This window comes from Pleurodeles waltl, chromosome 10 (genome assembly GCF_031143425.1).
Source record: "Pleurodeles waltl isolate 20211129_DDA chromosome 10, aPleWal1.hap1.20221129, whole genome shotgun sequence".
Classification (NCBI taxonomy): Eukaryota; Metazoa; Chordata; class Amphibia; order Caudata; family Salamandridae; genus Pleurodeles; species Pleurodeles waltl.
In genome coordinates this window covers 253,135,324-253,152,626 of record NC_090449.1, presented here as the reverse complement: position 1 = coordinate 253,152,626, position 17,303 = coordinate 253,135,324, and the positions used below count along the sequence as shown (strand labels likewise).

Sequence of the window (17,303 nt, the reverse complement as noted above, 5' to 3'; positions counted from 1 at the left end):
CACTGACCACGGGACAGCTGGAGCCTGTCAGCTGGTTTGCCAAGATATCTTTGGGACATGAAAATCCATCTTTCATAATACAGGAGAAAACAAGCTCAAAGGAGTGGATCATTGCCGAATATCGTCTGAATCATTTATAAAGGAGTGGTTCATTCCAGGGATTTAAAGCATTTTCTAAATTCCTCAGATCCAAAGCGTGCACTCTTTTTTTTTTTTTTGGGAGGGTGGATATAGAGCAGGTGACCATTCTTACACTTTCAGGGATAGTGGTTACAGGCAGCCAAGATGGCGTTACCAGGGAAGGAGTACAGAAGAACTGTGAAACTATTTGTAATCTGGCCCAAACGTATAAAGGGATAAATTATTAGTTACAGTTTAGGGAATAGGACATATTTTATGATAAACACTAGTGATACATCAACCAATTTCAATATTTGTTTTCATTTTGATTGGATTGTGCTTATAGAGTACCCTGACATTTTTGGCTTAACTGGTTTTTCACACCTTGTCTAAAAATTGCCTATCTCACATGCGCTTTCAGAATTGTGCTGTGTAGTGTTATTGTCAGTAAATGAGAGATCAGAAGATGACCGTGTGGGAATACACACAGGTAGGGAAATGAAGCCTTAGTTAATGTTGTCAGGGCTATGTTCAAGATTCCCTGTTACAGCGTAACTGAAATACTGTACCTGCAGGCTACTCTGTACCGCATAGTCCAGTAAAGTCATTTCATTACAATAACAATAACAAAACCTGAATCGTTCATTTCACAGGCTTCTTATTCTCACCAGACGCCAACAAATGCCACATGAGTCTCACCTGCATGATGGCATTGAACTGGGTTTCGTTCTCCACCTGTTCTTCCGCTGCTCCACGCTGCACACTGGCAAGAACACTGGACTTGAAGAAATACCGCCAGTTGTGGTGGGAAATCTGGAAAAGTAGGTCAAACAATTCGGCTTTCACATCCGGGGCAGGACGCTGGAAAAAATAAAACATGAGGATTACAGTAAAGAACAGCCTACATCCACAACAGAGAACAAAAAAAGCTGTTGGGTGCACTGATGGACAGAGTGCAGGGAAGACCTTGCATGGTCATTTTTTTTTATTAAAAAAAAAAAAGATCTGGAAGGGTAATTTGGGAAGTATTGGATGAGCTTAGTGATGATAACATCTGGAATGGGGGCGGGCTCGAAAAATGAAGACTTAAATTTGATCATATCTAAGGTGATATTGGGTAAGTGATTAGAAACAGAATCAAGGTGAGCAGCTCAGCTCCGTAGGGGAGACAAATGATTTTTAGGGTATCCAGTAGGTAGTCAGGAATGGAAGCACTGATCATGGAATCGACCAGAGAAGGATATAAACTGAAATCCTGAGAGCTGGACGTGAATTCTTAAGAGCTTGATTAAACCTCTGACACTCAACCATTATACTAATAACACCTGAAACCCTGTTTAAGTTCTGTCACAACTTCCTGCTGCACCCTCAAATGTGGATGGATTTTGAAAGTAGCACAGTACTGAGCAGCATCAAAGTATTGTTCAATAACTAGACCTGACCTGCACTTACCACTCTGAGGTTTTTCTGCAGGGAGCATTTCATACTATATAGGCATACATTTAGTCCTGTCTTTTTTTCAAAATAGTAAAACTGAGATAACATATCCTGGCTTCCGGTCTTGGATATTCTCTTGGACAAGTTAACTGACTAGAACTGCAGGAGATTATGAAATGCTAGACAATGGAGTTGGAACCATTTTCAGTTTGTGGGCTAAACGTAGGATTTTAAAACAAAATGTAAAAATGCAATCTGTTCTCTACACAGAACATTTTTGCTCCATATAAAAAAAGTTGCAAAAGAAAAGAAAATGCATAACCTATTCATGGTGAGGGTGTTGCCAACCCCCCACTCCCAAACCATAATAACTCATATGCATACTGGGTTTCAGATTTCAGAAAGTCCCTTACAGAACCTCACACCCGACGAAAATACAGTGACTACATAACCACAACCTTTTTCTTATAAACCCTTTATGGCAAATATTGGAAGGCACATTATTCTACTAAGGAAGAGTGGAGCTGTGGGCTAGGTTGTGTATTAATCATGAAGATTCAGTACCCACGTCCTAGCTTGAGAACGGCTCTCAAGATTAACATATTCAAGTATAGGCCGTTAGACCAGGGAAGCTTCAGACCTCGGGGCTGAGGTTTCAACATGTGATCAAATTGTATGATTGCGCGAAAATGTCTCTATTTTCTTGTACGTCCACTTGTAAATATGTGCAACATAAAAATATGTTTAATGTAAAAATAATCAACACAGTGACTGTCAACTAATGCCCCAATAGCAGGGTGCTATCCTGACCTACTCATCACATTCTGGTTTTCGTAAACATTTCAAATAGACTCCATGACACACATATTGGTTTACGTAACTTAAGAGATAAAAAATGTTCTCTCAAAGAACTCAGTTGTGCCGTAGGAAGAGAAATGTTAGTCCTAGGAAATGACACAGGCAATCAGGGATATGAGAGAAATAATGAACAAGTATTGGCAAAGACAATAGGTCTCGCTTCTGATACCTACTGTGTTTGCCAATGCCTTTTGTCGATGCTGTACAGCATTGTCAAGATGCTATGCAGCATGGCAAAAAAAAAAAAGCAAAAGAACGAGCAGTGAGATGATGCGGCCGCTGCTAGGCTTGCACGTGTGTGATGGCACTGGAGTATGCATGCGTGCAACTTTATGATTAAGTAGGCACTATTTTTTTAACGATCTGATATGGATCTGTAAATAAAATTTAAAAAAAACAAAAACAAATAGAAGTAGACAGGAAAGAAGCACACAAGAGAGTGTGCAACACAAGCATGAGGGCAACACAGAACGTGGGGTAAGATATTTGTTGGGGTGAAGCACTGCAGGGAGAGAGCTACAAAATACATGTAATCTCAAGTAGCACTTAAGTAAAAAGAAAAAAGTAGTTCACTAAAAGTGAGCATCAAAAGGATACAACACAGCCAAAGGATGGGAAACAGCCTACCCTTCAGGGCAGAGGCAATGCAAGATGAAACCAGATGGACAAGGAAAGCTATCAAATAAGAAGCATTATCTGTCAGAGTCTCTATCTAGCTGCAGGTTCCTTACCTTGGAATTTCCAGGCGTCCGCTTGGAATCCTGAACTCCGCTTGGTCCCGTGTGGCATCGTCAGTGTTATTGGACCAGTCTATGATGTCACAGTCACCTATAAAGGTGCAACCCAGGTGCGCATACCTCAGTTACTTTTCCACAAACTTACATGCCAGAAGCGCAGAGACATGGAAGAAACTGACGAATTTTGTCTGTGCCAAAAATATGGCCATGAAAGGGACAATCCTCCACCCTAGCAAATGAGTCCGCAGAGCGGGGATGAATGGGTGGGTGTAAGAAATTTCCAGCTAGATAGAGTCTTTGCCAGATAATGCGTTATCAAAGGCAAATAACTTGTTTATTTGATAGAGACTTCTAGCTACAGATTCCTTTCCTTAGAACAGATACCCAAGCCATAACCTCCTGGCGGCGGGCTGCTGACAAATTCACTTCAGACTAAAAGTCCTACAGGACTGAACGGGCAAGATGCCCATCTCAGTGGACCTGATTGTCCAGGCAGTGGAGTCTGGCAAACATGTGCAGAGACGCCCACTTTGCTGCCTGGCAGATGTACAGGTCTGATACACCTCGTGCTAACGCTATGGTAACAGCTTTGCCCTTGACGGAACGGGCCCTCAAGAAACTGCTTTTTGGCAGTGTATAGCAGACTTTTATAAAGACAACGACCCAGCGCAAAATGGTTCATTTCTGCACTGCCCGACCTTTCTTTGCTCCCACGTACCCCACAACGAGTTGGTCGTCCACCTGGAACTCTATTGTGCGGCAAGGTACAATGATCACGCACTTTTTGGGTCCAGTCGGTGGCGGTGCTCCTCTTCCTTTGAGGGATGCGGGAGAGCAAAGAAGGTGGGCAGGCTGATAGTCTGACCCAGGTGAAATGAGGTCCCATCTTAGGGAAGAAAGAGGCAGGAGTGCGAAGCACTACCTTGTCCCGAAATATTGTGAGCTACAGAGGCTTGGATGACCAAGCCTGCATGTCACGCAACCTCCGGGCTGATGTTATTGCCACAAGGAAGGCTGTCTTGATGGTGAGCTGCCGGAGGGGACAGTTAGGCAGTGGCTTGAAGGGAGCACACATAAAATAGGAGAGAACTAGATTTAAGTCCCACTGAAGCATGACAAACGGCAAAGGAGGAGATTTGAATGGAGCTGGTGGTCCAAGTGGTGCCAGGAGGGTCGATGTTAGGAGAGGCGCCAGAGAAGGTAGACTGAGTCCGACCGGCGCCATTTTGGATCCGGAATCTGATCCATGAGACCCCATTGAAGCTGAAGCCACCTGCACAGAACCTGATGGGGCCCCCTCTGGCCCCAAAGGTGCTCAGACGGGGCCGGCCCGCTGAAATATGTGAAGCATGGCCTCGTAGAACTCTTTCACTTGAGTGGGGGTTGCTCCAGCTCCTAGAAAATGGGGAAGGCACGGAGTCGGCCCTGGCAACGATTCAGATGAACTGTGCCTGGTACGTTGGCATTCCAGACTTGTCTCTTCGGCTGACGGGCAAGGTTAAGTCGAAGTCCATTAGGATTTCTTCTTCTTGTGTCTCTTCCCCGAGTGCCCGGAGGTCCTCGAGTGGGACGTAGGGCACTTGGGGCTCCTGGAGTGGTCCCGCGACCTTCTCCTCAACCAGAACCATAACCTTTGAGGAGCGGCACATGCCGATGTCGACGGCCGGGCCGCAAGCAGCTTTAGGGTCCACTCCCTCAAAGCTTTCGGAGCCATGGCCTGGCAGCCCAAGCACAACTTTGAGTCGTGGTCGCGATAGAGACACCACAGGCATACCAGATGGTGATCAATCACCGACATGGCAGGCGCCACACAGCTTGAATCCTATCTTCCTAGATGACATCCTCGGCACTGATGCAACAATTTCAGACAAGAAGTTGAAAAAAGGCCTGTTAAAAAGACAGAGGGGTAGCTCTATCCAGATCTGAGCTAACAGGCACGGAAGGAAAAGAACTGATGTATGCGTGAATGGGTGGCACCTTTAAAGGTGACCGTGACGTCATAGATAGCTCCTACGACGCCACATGGATTCGAATGGATTCACTAGACGGCACACAGGGGTATTGGCTCAGGTGATTCCGATCTTGAATCCACCACAGGTTTATCCCTCCTGGCCAACAGGATGACTCCAACCTGAATCTGGAGGGCTCCCCCCGATCGCAACCAGATCCGAGGAGGATTCCCGATGCCCAAAGGTACCCGTGCAGTCGCAGACCCCTGGCCTTGGGGAATCTGACTGATCGTTCAGCGGGCGCCTCTCCTTAATGTCCAGCCTTTGGTTTTCCGGAACCGACCCACTGGACCCAGCCAGCACATCTCTGGGACCCCCAGGTACCCCCACTGAAAAACACTGGGCACCTAACGCTGTGTTTGCACCTTGCACCGGGGCACCCCTGTGCCGCTAAGAGTGTATATTTGGTGCTGACCTGTGCTTTGCACTACCCTCTTATAAGCCTAACTGCTCGACCACACTACCACAAAATAGAACATTAGTATTATCTACTTTTGCTTCTGTTAAGACTCTGGGGAACCCCCTGGACTCTGCATATTATACCTCATTTGGTATAGTATAAACAGGGCCAGCTTCCTACACCCCTCACCAAGCACATGACATGCTGTCATTGCAGGCTGCGTGTCGTGGTGCAGACAGGAGTGAAAACACGATATGGCACACAGCCTGTGTGCCATGTCCCCTAACACTGCATGCAGTATATGCAAGTCACCTATCTAGCAGGCCTTACAACCCTAAGGCAGAGTGCATTATATTACATGTGAGGGCATATCTGCACAAGCAGATAATGCCTCTGCTATGTCTCTGTCAATTCTCAGCAATTTTAAATGCATGTGCTGGACACTGGTCAGTACCTGTTCCCCAGCCATATGATGGCTTCACTGAAGAGAGGGATGTTTGGTATCAAACATCCCATAATGGTGAACCCACACTGATGTCATTGTTGGGTTTACCAATATATGCACCCCCTGAAAGCCTACCAGCCTCTAGTGTGGTCTCTGACCAGTTTCTGCCATCCTGCAACCTGAGACACTGTTCTGCTTCAGGTCTCAAGGAGGCCCAGAATAAAAGCCTGTCTGGGAAGGGGGTGTTACATCTCCTCCCACAGGCTGACCTGCTCATTAGCCTTCCTAAGGTTGCAAGCCTCAAAGAGCTGCCGCCTCTGAAATGTGAATCTGGCTCCCTTCACAGGAGAGGAAGCCACCCTCCCCCCCACGTCCAGAGCCCATTTTGCACCTGGATAGGTGGGTAAAAAGCTAGTCAGGTAGGTGTGCCACTCCCAGGCTAGTACCACCCCCTAAGGTGGGCTACTGCGAGGTGGGCACAATTTTTCAGAAGTAGCCATCTTGGTGATGGCATACTTAGGAATTCTGTGACAGGGTTATGCCCACTTCCCACAGGAAGTGGTCATATAGGGAGCACAGTGACCCCAAGGGTCAGTAGCCTATTGGCTACTACCCCACACACCGCTAATGCCCCTAAATTCAGTATTTAGGGGAGCCCCTGGCACCAGAGAAGCAGATCCTGATGTCCTAAGAAGACCAAGGACACCGAAGAACTGCAACAGCAGCAGAAGGGAAAAGAAGCAGCTGACTTTGTACTAACCCCATCAGCCTGTCTGCAACTATTGACAAATCTGTACCGAGTCGACTCATCCTGCTGCTGTGACTCCAAAAACCCGGGAGGACTGCTTACCTTCAATAAAGAATCAAGATATCCCATGAACAATGGACCTGTTCTCCAAAAACCTCCAAAAAAGGGACTCTGAAGCCTCTGGAACCGCCAAAAGCAGACACCTGAAGTCACCACTGCACCCGCTGTCCCCGACCTGAGGTGAAGTGAACCACCGGTACCAACAAGGTTCCCCAGCTCCCCAGAGTCTAAGTCCATCATGGCTTCACCCCTCCTGGGCTCCCCGAAGATGCCTGCAACCTCTGCATGTAGGCCCCCTCTTCTGAAGCTTCTGTGGTGAGAGAAACCCAACGGCTAAAACAACCACTGCACCTGTTGCCTCTGGCCCAGGTTGAAGTGGGCCTCTGCTGTCGTCAAAAATCTCCCAACTCTCCCGAGCTCGAATCAACTGTGGTTTCACCCCTCCTGGACTCCACGATGACGCATGCATCCTCAGACCACAGGACCCAACTGCATGTGCTCCCTGACACTGAAACCCAACACCAAAGGACACCTTTGCACTTGTCACCCCTGACCCTTTAAGAAGAGGAAAAAAGGTTCACCTATGGCCCTAGAGAATCCCACTTTTGGGACCTGCCTGTTGGTTAACCCCAAAAGGCCTCCTGGCCAGAGCCTGGAGACCTTTTCGACAGAGACCAATCCCCACTGAAATACATTGGGCACCAGACACCGTACTACATCTCTGCACCCAGCCACCCCAGTGCCGCCCGAAGTGACCTGTTGGTGTGGTCCTGATCCTTGCCCAATACTCACCTTTAGTCTTGGAGATTGGTCCCATAAGTCATCAAACAGTACCTGGAGGCAGAAGTTGTTTTTTCTCCCATTGGATAACACCGCAGAACTCGAAAATTGCACTGTGTCCATTTTTTCAAATGAAAAGAATTCCTATTTAAAAACATACTTACCTGAACGATTTTTCTCTATTGCCTAAACCTATATAAAGATACTTGCTATTTTTATAAACTGGCGTGGATCTCTTTTTTGAGCTGTGTGTCTCACTTATTGACTATTGTATCTATTTGTAGATGGCTTGCACTCCTCTGTGTTAAGCCTAAGGCTGCTCGACCACACTACCCCTAAATAGAACATTCTGAGGCTGCACAGCAAGAGCTGCCCACTCACTGGGGAATCCTTGGACCCTTTACACTGTATTCACATACCACACAAAGGGCCAGCTCCCCCCCCCGCCCAAAAAATATAATATATATATGGAAAATGTCACTTACCCAGTGTACATCTGTTGGTGGCATGTAGTTCTGCACATTCATATGCTATGCATAGCTCTTCCAACATCTAGTGTTGGGCTCGGAGTGTTACAAGTTGTTTTTCTTCGAAGAAGTCTTTTCAGAGTCACGGGATCGAGTGACTTCTCCTCTCGGTTACAGTGTGCATGGGCATCGACTCCATTGTTAGATTGTTTTCCCACAGAGGGTGAAGTAAGGAGTGATCGAGTATAAGAATATAAAGAGATGTCCATGCAAATGTAAATGTATCTACATATGTACAAATTTCAAACTTGAATGACTACAGGCTTCCGGGGAGGAGGGAGGGTGCATGTGAATCTGCAGCACTACATGCCACGAACTGATGTACACTTGGTAAGTGACAATTTCCTTTCAATGGCATGTGTAGCTGCAGATACACATGCTATGCATAGACTACAAAGCAGTTAGTCCTCCCAAAAATAGTGGTAGCTAGCCTGTAGGAGTTGAAGTAGTTTGAAATAGTGTTTTAAGTCAGCTTGGCCTACAGTGGCCTGTTGCTGTGAGAAAACATCAACACAATAGTGTTTAGCAAAGGTATGAGGAGTAGACTATGTGACAGCTTTGCATATATCAGCCATAGGTATGTTTCCTAAAAATGCCATTGATGCACCTTTCTTTCTTGTAGAATGTGCTCTAGGAGTGATCAAAAGTTGTCTTTTTGCTTTGATGTAGCATGTTTGTATACATCTAACAATCCATTTTGCTAAGCCTTGTTTATTTAGATATAGGACTGTCTTTATGTGGTTGTTGAAAAGAAACAAAAAGTTGTTTTGTTTTCCTAAAGTCTTTAGTCCTATCTATATGGTACATAAGAGCTCTTTTGAGATCTAGAGTATGAAGAGCTCTTTCTGCAACTGAGTCTGGCTGTGGAAAGAAGAGTGGCAATTCCACTGTTTGGAAGATATGAAAAGAAGATACTACTTTTGATAGAAATTTTGGATTTGTCTTAAGTACGACTATGTTTGTGTACTTGGAAAAAAGATTCTTCAAGAGTAAAAGCTTGTATTTCACTTACTCTTCCATGTTAAAAATTGAATTTGACAAGAATGCATGGGTTCAAAAGGTGGGCCCATGAGACGGTAAGTACGATATTTAGATTCCAAGAAGGAACAGGTGCTGTCCTAGGTGAAATAATGCATTTTAATCCTTCCATGAGAGCTTTAATAATAGGGACTCTGAATAGAGAAGTGTGTGGGATATTTAGTAAATATGCAGATATTGCAGAAGGGTGGATTTTGATGGATGAGAAAGCTAAATTTGACTTTTGTAAATGAAGTAGGGGGCATACAATATCTTGTATAGAAGCTGTGAGTGGATCGGTATTTTTAGATTGACAATAGTAAAAAAATCGTTTCCATTTGTTAGCATAACGTTGTCTTGTAGTAGGTTTACATGCTTGTTTAAGGACTTCCATACATTTTTGATGGACGTTTTAGGTAACTTAATTCTATGACTTCAGGAGCCAAATTGCTAAATTGAGAGCATTGGGGTTTGGGTGCCTGATTTGACCTTTGTTCTGTGTTAACAAATCTGGTCTGTTTGGCATGAGGTACTACAGACAGGTCTAAGAGTGTTGTGTACCAGTGTTGACGTGCCCATGTTGGGGCTAGGAGTATCATGGTAAGAGATGTTGGACGTAGTTTGCTGACCAGAAAGGGAAGGAGTGGGAGAGGGGGAAAAGCGTAAGCAAATATCCCTGACCAGTTGATCCGTAGAGCATTGCCCTTGGATAGAGGATGTGGGTGCCTGGATGCAAAGTTTTGGCATTTTGTGTTTTCGCTTTTGCGAATAGGTCGATTTCTGGTGTTCCCCACTTTTGAAAGTACTTTTGAAGTACTTGGGTGTGAATCTCCCATTCGTGAGTCTGTTGGTGATTCCTGCTTAGTAGATCTGCTAACTGATTGTGTATTCCTGGAATGTATAGATAAATGTGATTTAGAATTGCCCATTTCCATATTGTCTGGGATAACAGAGACAGTTAAGATGAATGTGTCATGCCCTGTTTTTTGATGTAATACATGGTCATGTTGTCTGTTTTTAACAGAACATTCTTTTGTTTGAGAAGGGGCTGAAACGCTTTAAGGGCAAGAAACACCGCCAATAACTCTAGGTGGTTTATGTGAAGTTGTTTCTGTTTGGGATCCCATTTCCCTTGAATGGTATGATTGTTGAGATGAGCTCCCCAACCTATCATTGACGCGTCTGTTGTTATTATGGTCTGAGGTATAGGGTCTTAAAAGGACCTCCCCTTCATTAGATGCTGAGATCCCACCATTGAAGGGACGTGTGCGTATGGCGGTCTATCAACGCTAGATCTTGAAGCTGACCGTGTGCCTGAGACCATTGTTGTGATAGACATTGTTGTAAAGGCCTCATGTTTAGTCTTGCATGTGGAACTATGGCTATGCAAGATGCCATCATCCCTAAAACCTTCATTAAAAATCTTACAGTATGTTGTTGATTTGGTTTGATATGTGGGATGAGATTTTGGAAAGCCTTTGTGTATTTGGATATGCTAGGGCTTTTTGAGTATTTAGAATAGCAACTATGTAAGGTTGTACCTGTGCTGGTTGAAGGTGTGTCTTCTGATAATTTAGAGTGAATGCATGGTTTCTATTACATATGGAGTGTGTTTTTGGCATTGTGTAAAATTGCTTGATTTTAATAGCCAATCATAAAAGATATGGAAAGACGTGAATGTGTCGTCTCCTTAAGTAGGCCGCTACTACTGCTAGACATTTTGTGAACACTCTTGGAAGCTGTTGTTATGCCGAATGGCGAAACTTTGAACTGGTAATGTTTTCCTGCTATGACGAACCTGAGGTATTTTCTGTCAGCTGGATGGATGCGTATATGGAAATAAGCATCTTTGAGGACTAAAGCTGTCATGTAATCTTGTTTTTGTAGTAGTGGAATGACATCCTGCAGAGTTACCATGTGAAAATGTTCTGACAGGATGTATAGATTGAGAGGTCTGAGGTCGAGGATAGGCCTTAGAGTGCCATCTTTTTGGGAATGAGGAAGTATAGTGAGTATACCCCTGTCACTTGTTGAGAATGTGGACCAATTCTATTGCTTGTTTTAGTAGGATGGATTGTACTTCCTGTTGTAACAGGACGTTGTATTCTGGGGACAATTTGTGGTAACGTGGTGGAATGTTTGGAGGGGTGGAGATGAATTCTAGGCAATAGCCATTGCGGATAATTGATAGTACCCAATTGTCTGTGGTGATATTTTGCCAAAGAGAGTGGAACTGCGGTAGTCTTCCGCCCCCACAGGAGATGTGTGGAGTGGAGGGGTGAGAAGGAAGTCACTGCTTAGATGGCGTAGTGGCTTGCTTTGAGGCTTGGAACTTGCCTTCGTTTCTGAAATATTGTCCTCTGTAGGACCCTCTAAATCCCCCCCTTTGATATTGTGTTTGTTGTCCCTGCTTTGCCTGTGAGGTAGAAGCTTCAGAGGATTGTGGCTTAAATCCTCCTCTAAACTGTGGCCTGCGAAAGGAGCCTCTATATGGTGTGGTATAGAATGCCCCCATTGCCTTTGCAGTATCTGAGTCTTTTCTCAGTTTTTCTATAGTGGTGTCCACTTCAGGCCCAAATAAATGTTTTTTTATCGAAAGGCATGCTAAGTACTGTCTGTTGAACTTCTGGTTTAAAACCAGAGCAGCATAGCCATGCATGCATTCTAATTTAATGGCAGTATTGACACTCCTTGCGGCTGTATCAGCAGCATCGAGGGCAGACCTTATCTGATTATTACTTATAGCTTGTCCTTCTTCTACAACCTGTTGAGCCCTTTTTTGATGCTCTTTTAGGAGGTGCTGTATTAATGCTTGCATCTCATCCCAATGGGCTCTATCATATCTGGAAAGAAGTGCTTGCAAATTTGCAATTCGCCATTGGTTGGCCGCTTGGGTGGCTACTCTCTTGCCAGCAGCATCAAACTTTCTTTATCAGGAGGAAGAGTGTCTCCTGATGATTGGCTGTTAGCTCTTTTTCTAGCCACACTGACTACTACTGAATCCAGAGGGACCCGATGTGTGATGTAGTCTGGGTCTGTAGGGGCAGGTTTATATTTTTTGTCAATTCTAGGGGTAATCACTCTAGCTTTGACAGGATCATTAAAAATGTAGCCAGAATGTCTGACCATTCCAGGCAACATTGGGAGACACTGGTATCTAGAGTGACTGGAAGACAGGGTGTTGAATAATAAATCTTCCTCTAGGGGTTCAGAGTGCATAAGCACCCCATGATAAGCAGCTGCCCTAGAAACTACTTGAGTGTAGGCAGTAGTGCCCTCTGGTGGAGAAGGCTTGGAGGGTTATAGGTCAGGATCATTGTTTGGAATGGGATCAGGATCATATAGATCCCAAGGGTCCACTGTATCTCCATGCAAGGGTAATGAGCATGTTGGAGACGGCAATGGTGGTGGACTATTGTGAGGTGAAAAGGAAAGCTGTGGAGAGGAGAAGTAGGGAGAGGTGCTGGTTTCTCCTTCTGTCTCTGAACCTTTGCTGGTTGTTGAGCAGAGTCTAATTCCTCTTGAAAGGCCAGCTTTCTTTTAGTCTTTAAAAGGAGGTGCAGTCAGAATTCTGCCAGTCTCTTTATGTATATGAATTCTTAATTGTCTTTCATTCATAACCTCCAATATTGGCTCAATCTCAGTCTCTTCTTCAGAAGCTTTGTGAGGTTCTTGCATCGGTTTCGAGATTTGCTTAAGTTTACTCGAAAGTCCTTGTTCCTCTCTGTATGAGGATTTTTCCGGTTCCGAAGCCTGAGTCTTTTTTGGTCCCAAAAATGAAGTCGGCTGTTTCGGCTCCAAAGCAGAATGTCGAATCTTTGACTCCTAAGAGTGAGGGCGCTTACTAGAGTCTGAGGTGGAAGTTCTAACCGACTTGCTCGACTCGGAAGTGGACGGAGGAGTGGCCCTTTTCGGCACCGATCCTGAAGGCCGGTCGCCGACAGTCTTTTTTCACGCCGAACCATGGTCATTCGGCAGTGGTGTAACTAAGTCCTTAGATTGTTTTTATTTTTGTGCGTAGGGGCAGACGTACTCACGTGCTGGCCAGCAGTGATGAGTCTATCATCTTCCGATTCTTGCTCGGAGTCTGTGTCTCGGTGGGAGACTGCTGCCTGCACCTGCGAAATCCTCCATGACGTTGAGATGTTAAGTGCTTTTCAACACCATTTCTAGTCTTTGGGCCCTGCGATCTCTCAAGGTCTTCTTCGATTGAAACGATCGACAGGCTTCACAATTTTCTTCTTGGTGCTCCGGAGAAAGGCACAAATTACAAACCAGATGTTGGTCTGTATATGGGAACTTTGCGTGGCACCGAGGGCAGAATCGAAATGGAGTCCGATCCATCAGGCTTCCACGCGGTAGGCCTTAACAGGCCAGAGTTGGGCGCAAGTGCCCCGAAGGGTGAAATTTAGATTCCGACGATACTACCGGTTCGATGCTAGATGGAAACACGATCAAATAGGTTTTCTAAGGTTTTTCCGATTCGAAATCTTGGAGCGAGAGGAAACACATCCGAACCCGACAGCGGAAAGAAAACAATCTAACAATGGAGTCGATGCCCATGCGCACTGTAACCGAGAGGAGTCACCACTCGATCCTGTGACTCCAAAAAAACTCATTCGAAGAAAAACAACTTATAACACTCCGAGCCCAACACTAGATGTCGGAAGGGCTATGCATAGCATGTGTATCTGCAGCTACACATGCCATCCAACACACACACATATATATATATATATATATATATATATATATATATATGGAAAATGTCACTTACCCAGTGTACATCTGTTCGTGGCATGAGACGCTGCAGATTCACATGCTGTGCATTATCCTGTCATCTAGTGTTGGGCTCGTAGTGTTACAAGTTGTTTTTCTTCGAAGAAGTCTTTTCGAGTCACGAGACTGAGGGACTCCTCCCTTTCGGCTCCATTGCGCATGGGCGTCGACTCCATCTTAGATTGTTTTCCCCGCAGAGGGTGAGGTAGGAGTTGTGAATATACTAAATGTGCCCATGCAATGGAGTAGGTATGTATGCACATAATGTGTATTAAAATAATATTTATGTACAAATTTACAGTTTTTATCCAACTACTAACGGCTACAGGCTCCCGGGGAGGTGGGAGGGTGATTGTGAATCTGCAGCGTCTCATGCCACGAACAGATGTACACTGGTTAAGTGACATTTTCCGTTCGATGGCATGTGTAGCTGCAGATACACATGCTGTGCATAGACTAATAAGTAGTAATCTCCCCAAAAGCAGTGGCTTAGCCTGGAGGAGTTGAAGTTGTCTGAAATAATGTTCTGAATACAGCTTGTCCTACTGTGGCTTGTTGTGTTGTTAACACATCTACACAGTAATGCTTCGTGAATGTATGAGGCGTAGACCAGGTGGCTGCCTTACAAATTTCTGTCATAGGTATATTTCCTAGAAAAGCCATTGTGGTGCCTTTCTTCCTAGTGGAATGTGTTCTTGGTGCAATAGGTAAATCTCTTTTTGCTTTAATACAGCAAGTTTGAATACATTTAACTATCCATCTGGCAATGCCTTGTTTGGATATAGGATTACCTGCATGAGGTTTTTGGAAGGCTACGAACAATTGTTTTGTTTTAGGAAATTGTTTTGTTCTGTCAATGTAATACATTAGTGCTCTTTTTATGTCTAATGTATGTAAGGCTCTTTACGGCTACTGAGTCTGGCTGTGGAAAGAAGACTGGGAGTTCCACTGTTTGGTTTAGGTGGAATGGTGATATAACCTTTGGTAGGAATTTGAGATTTGTACGGAGAACCACTTTATGTTTATGTATTTGTATAAAGGGTTCTTGTATAGTAAATGCTTGTATCTCACTTACTCTTCTAAGTGATGTGATAGCTATTAGAAAGGCTACTTTCCAAGTTAAGTATTGCATTTCACAAGAGTGCATGGGTTCAAATGGTGGTCCCATGAGTCGTGTTAATACAATATTAAGGTTCCACAAAGGTACTGGTGGTGTTCTCGGGGGTATGATTCTTTTTAATCCCTCCATAAATGCTTTGATGACTGGGATTCTAAAAAGTGATGTTGAATGTGTAATCTGCAGGTAGGCAGATACTGCTGTGAGATGTATTTTAATTGAAGAGAATGCTAGCTTAGACTTTTGTGAGTGTAATAAGTAGCTTACAATGTCCTTTGCGGAAGCATGTAGTGGTTGAATTTGATTGTTGTGGCAGTAATGAACAAATCTTTTCCATTTGTTTGCGTAACAATGTCTTGTAGTAGGTTTTCTAGCTTGTTTAATGACCTCCATACATTCTTGTGTAAGGTCTAAGTGCCCAAATTCTAAGACTTCAGGAGCCAGATTGCTAGATTGAGCGATGCTGGATTTGGGTGTCTGATCTGTTGTTTGTGTTGAGTTAACAGATCTGGCCTGTTTGGTAATTTGATGTGAGGTACTAAAGATAGGTCCAGCAGTGTTTTGTACCACGGTTGGCGAGCCCAGGTTGGTGCTATGAGAATTAGTTGAGTCTGTTTTGACTTAGTTTGTTTACCAGATAAGGAATGAGTGGGAGAGGGGGAAAAGCGTAAGCAAATATCCCTGACCAACTGATCCATAACGCATTGCCCTTGGATTGAGGGTGTGGGTACCTGGACGCGAAGTTTTGGCATTTTGCGTTTTCTTTGGTTGCGAATAGGTCTATTTTTGGTGTACCCCAGCGTAGGAAGTAATCCTGTGGGATCTGGGGATGAATTTCCCATTCGTGTGTTTGCTGGTGATCTCGACTGAGATTGTCGGCCAACTGGTTCTGAATGCCTGGGATGAATTGTGCTATTAGGCGAATGTGATTGTGAATTGCCCAGTGCCAAATCTTTTGGGCTAAGAGACACAGTTGTGACGAGTGTGTCCCTCCTTGTTTGTTGAGATAATACATTGTTGTCATGTTGTCGGTTTTGACAAGAATGTGTTTGTGGGCTATTAGTGGTTGAAATGCTTTTAATGCTAGAAACACTGCCAACAGTTCTAAATGATTTATGTGGAGTTGTTTTTGTTGATTGTACCATTGTCCCTGTATGCTGTGCTTGTTGAGGTGTGCTCCCTTCCCCATCATGGAAGCATCTGTTGTGATCACATCTTGAGGCACTGGGTCCTGGAATGGCCGCCCTTTGTTTAAATTTATAGGGTTCCACCATTGAAGTGAGAAGTGTGTCTGGCGGTCTATCAACACTAGATCTTGGAGTTGACCCTGTGCCTGTGTCCATTGTTTTGCTAGGCACTGTTGTAAAGGCCGCATGTGTAATCTTGCGTTTGGGACAACGGCTATGCATGAAGACATCATGCCTAGAAGTTTCATTACAAACCTTACTTGGTAGTGTTGGTTTGGCTGTATGTTTGATGTTATATTTTGGAACGCTTGTACCCTTTGTGGACTTGGAGTGGCAATCGCTTTTTGTGTGTTGAGTGTTGCTCCCAAGTATTGTTGTATTTGGGATGGCTGTAGATGTGATTTCTGGTAATTTATAGAAAATCCTAGTTTGTGTAGAGTTTCTATAACGTATTGCGTGTGAAGAAGACACTGCTGTTGAGTGCTGTTTTTTATTAACCAGTCGTCTAAGTATGGGAATACGTGCATGTGCTGTCTCCTTATGTGAGCGGCTACTACTGCAAGGCATTTTGTGAATACCCTTGGGGCTGTTGTTATCCCGAACGGTAACACTTTGAATTGATAGTGTACGCCGTGTATTACAAACCTTAAGTATTTTCTGTGGAAAGGATGTATGGGTATGTGAAAGTAGGCATCCTTGACATGTAGTCCTCTTTTTTTAGTAAGGGAACCACGTCTTGAAGTGTAACCATGTTAAAGTGATCTGACTTGATGAAGAGATTCAGTGTTCTGAGGTCTAATATAGGTCTTAAAGTTTTGTCCTTTTTTGGAATTAGGAAATATAGTGAGTAGACACCTGTTCCTTTCTGATGTTTGGGTACTAACTCTATTGCTTGTTTTTATAATAATGCTTGGACCTCTAGTTGTAATAGGTCTAAGTGTTGTTTGGACATATTGTGTGCCCTTGGGGGGCACATCTGCGGGAAATTTATTAATTCTATGCAATAACCATGTTGGATAATGGCTAGGATCCATGCGTCCGTAGTTATGTGTGTCCAGTTTTGGTAGTATGTGGTAAGTCTC

The 17,303-nt window shown here is 44.3% G+C and overlaps 1 protein-coding gene across 3 annotated transcripts in view; it reads right to left on the bottom strand.

The window, feature by feature from the left end:
* Nucleotides 1–17,303, bottom strand: part of XPO6 (exportin 6) — a 621,317-nt gene that overhangs the window by 73,170 nt on the left and 530,844 nt on the right. For all 3 annotated transcript variants that reach the window (XM_069210348.1, XM_069210346.1, XM_069210347.1), the window contains one exon: nucleotides 820–981. In XM_069210348.1, the coding sequence (XP_069066449.1) occupies nucleotides 820–981 (162 nt within the window). The remainder of the gene's footprint in view (nucleotides 1–819; nucleotides 982–17,303) is intronic.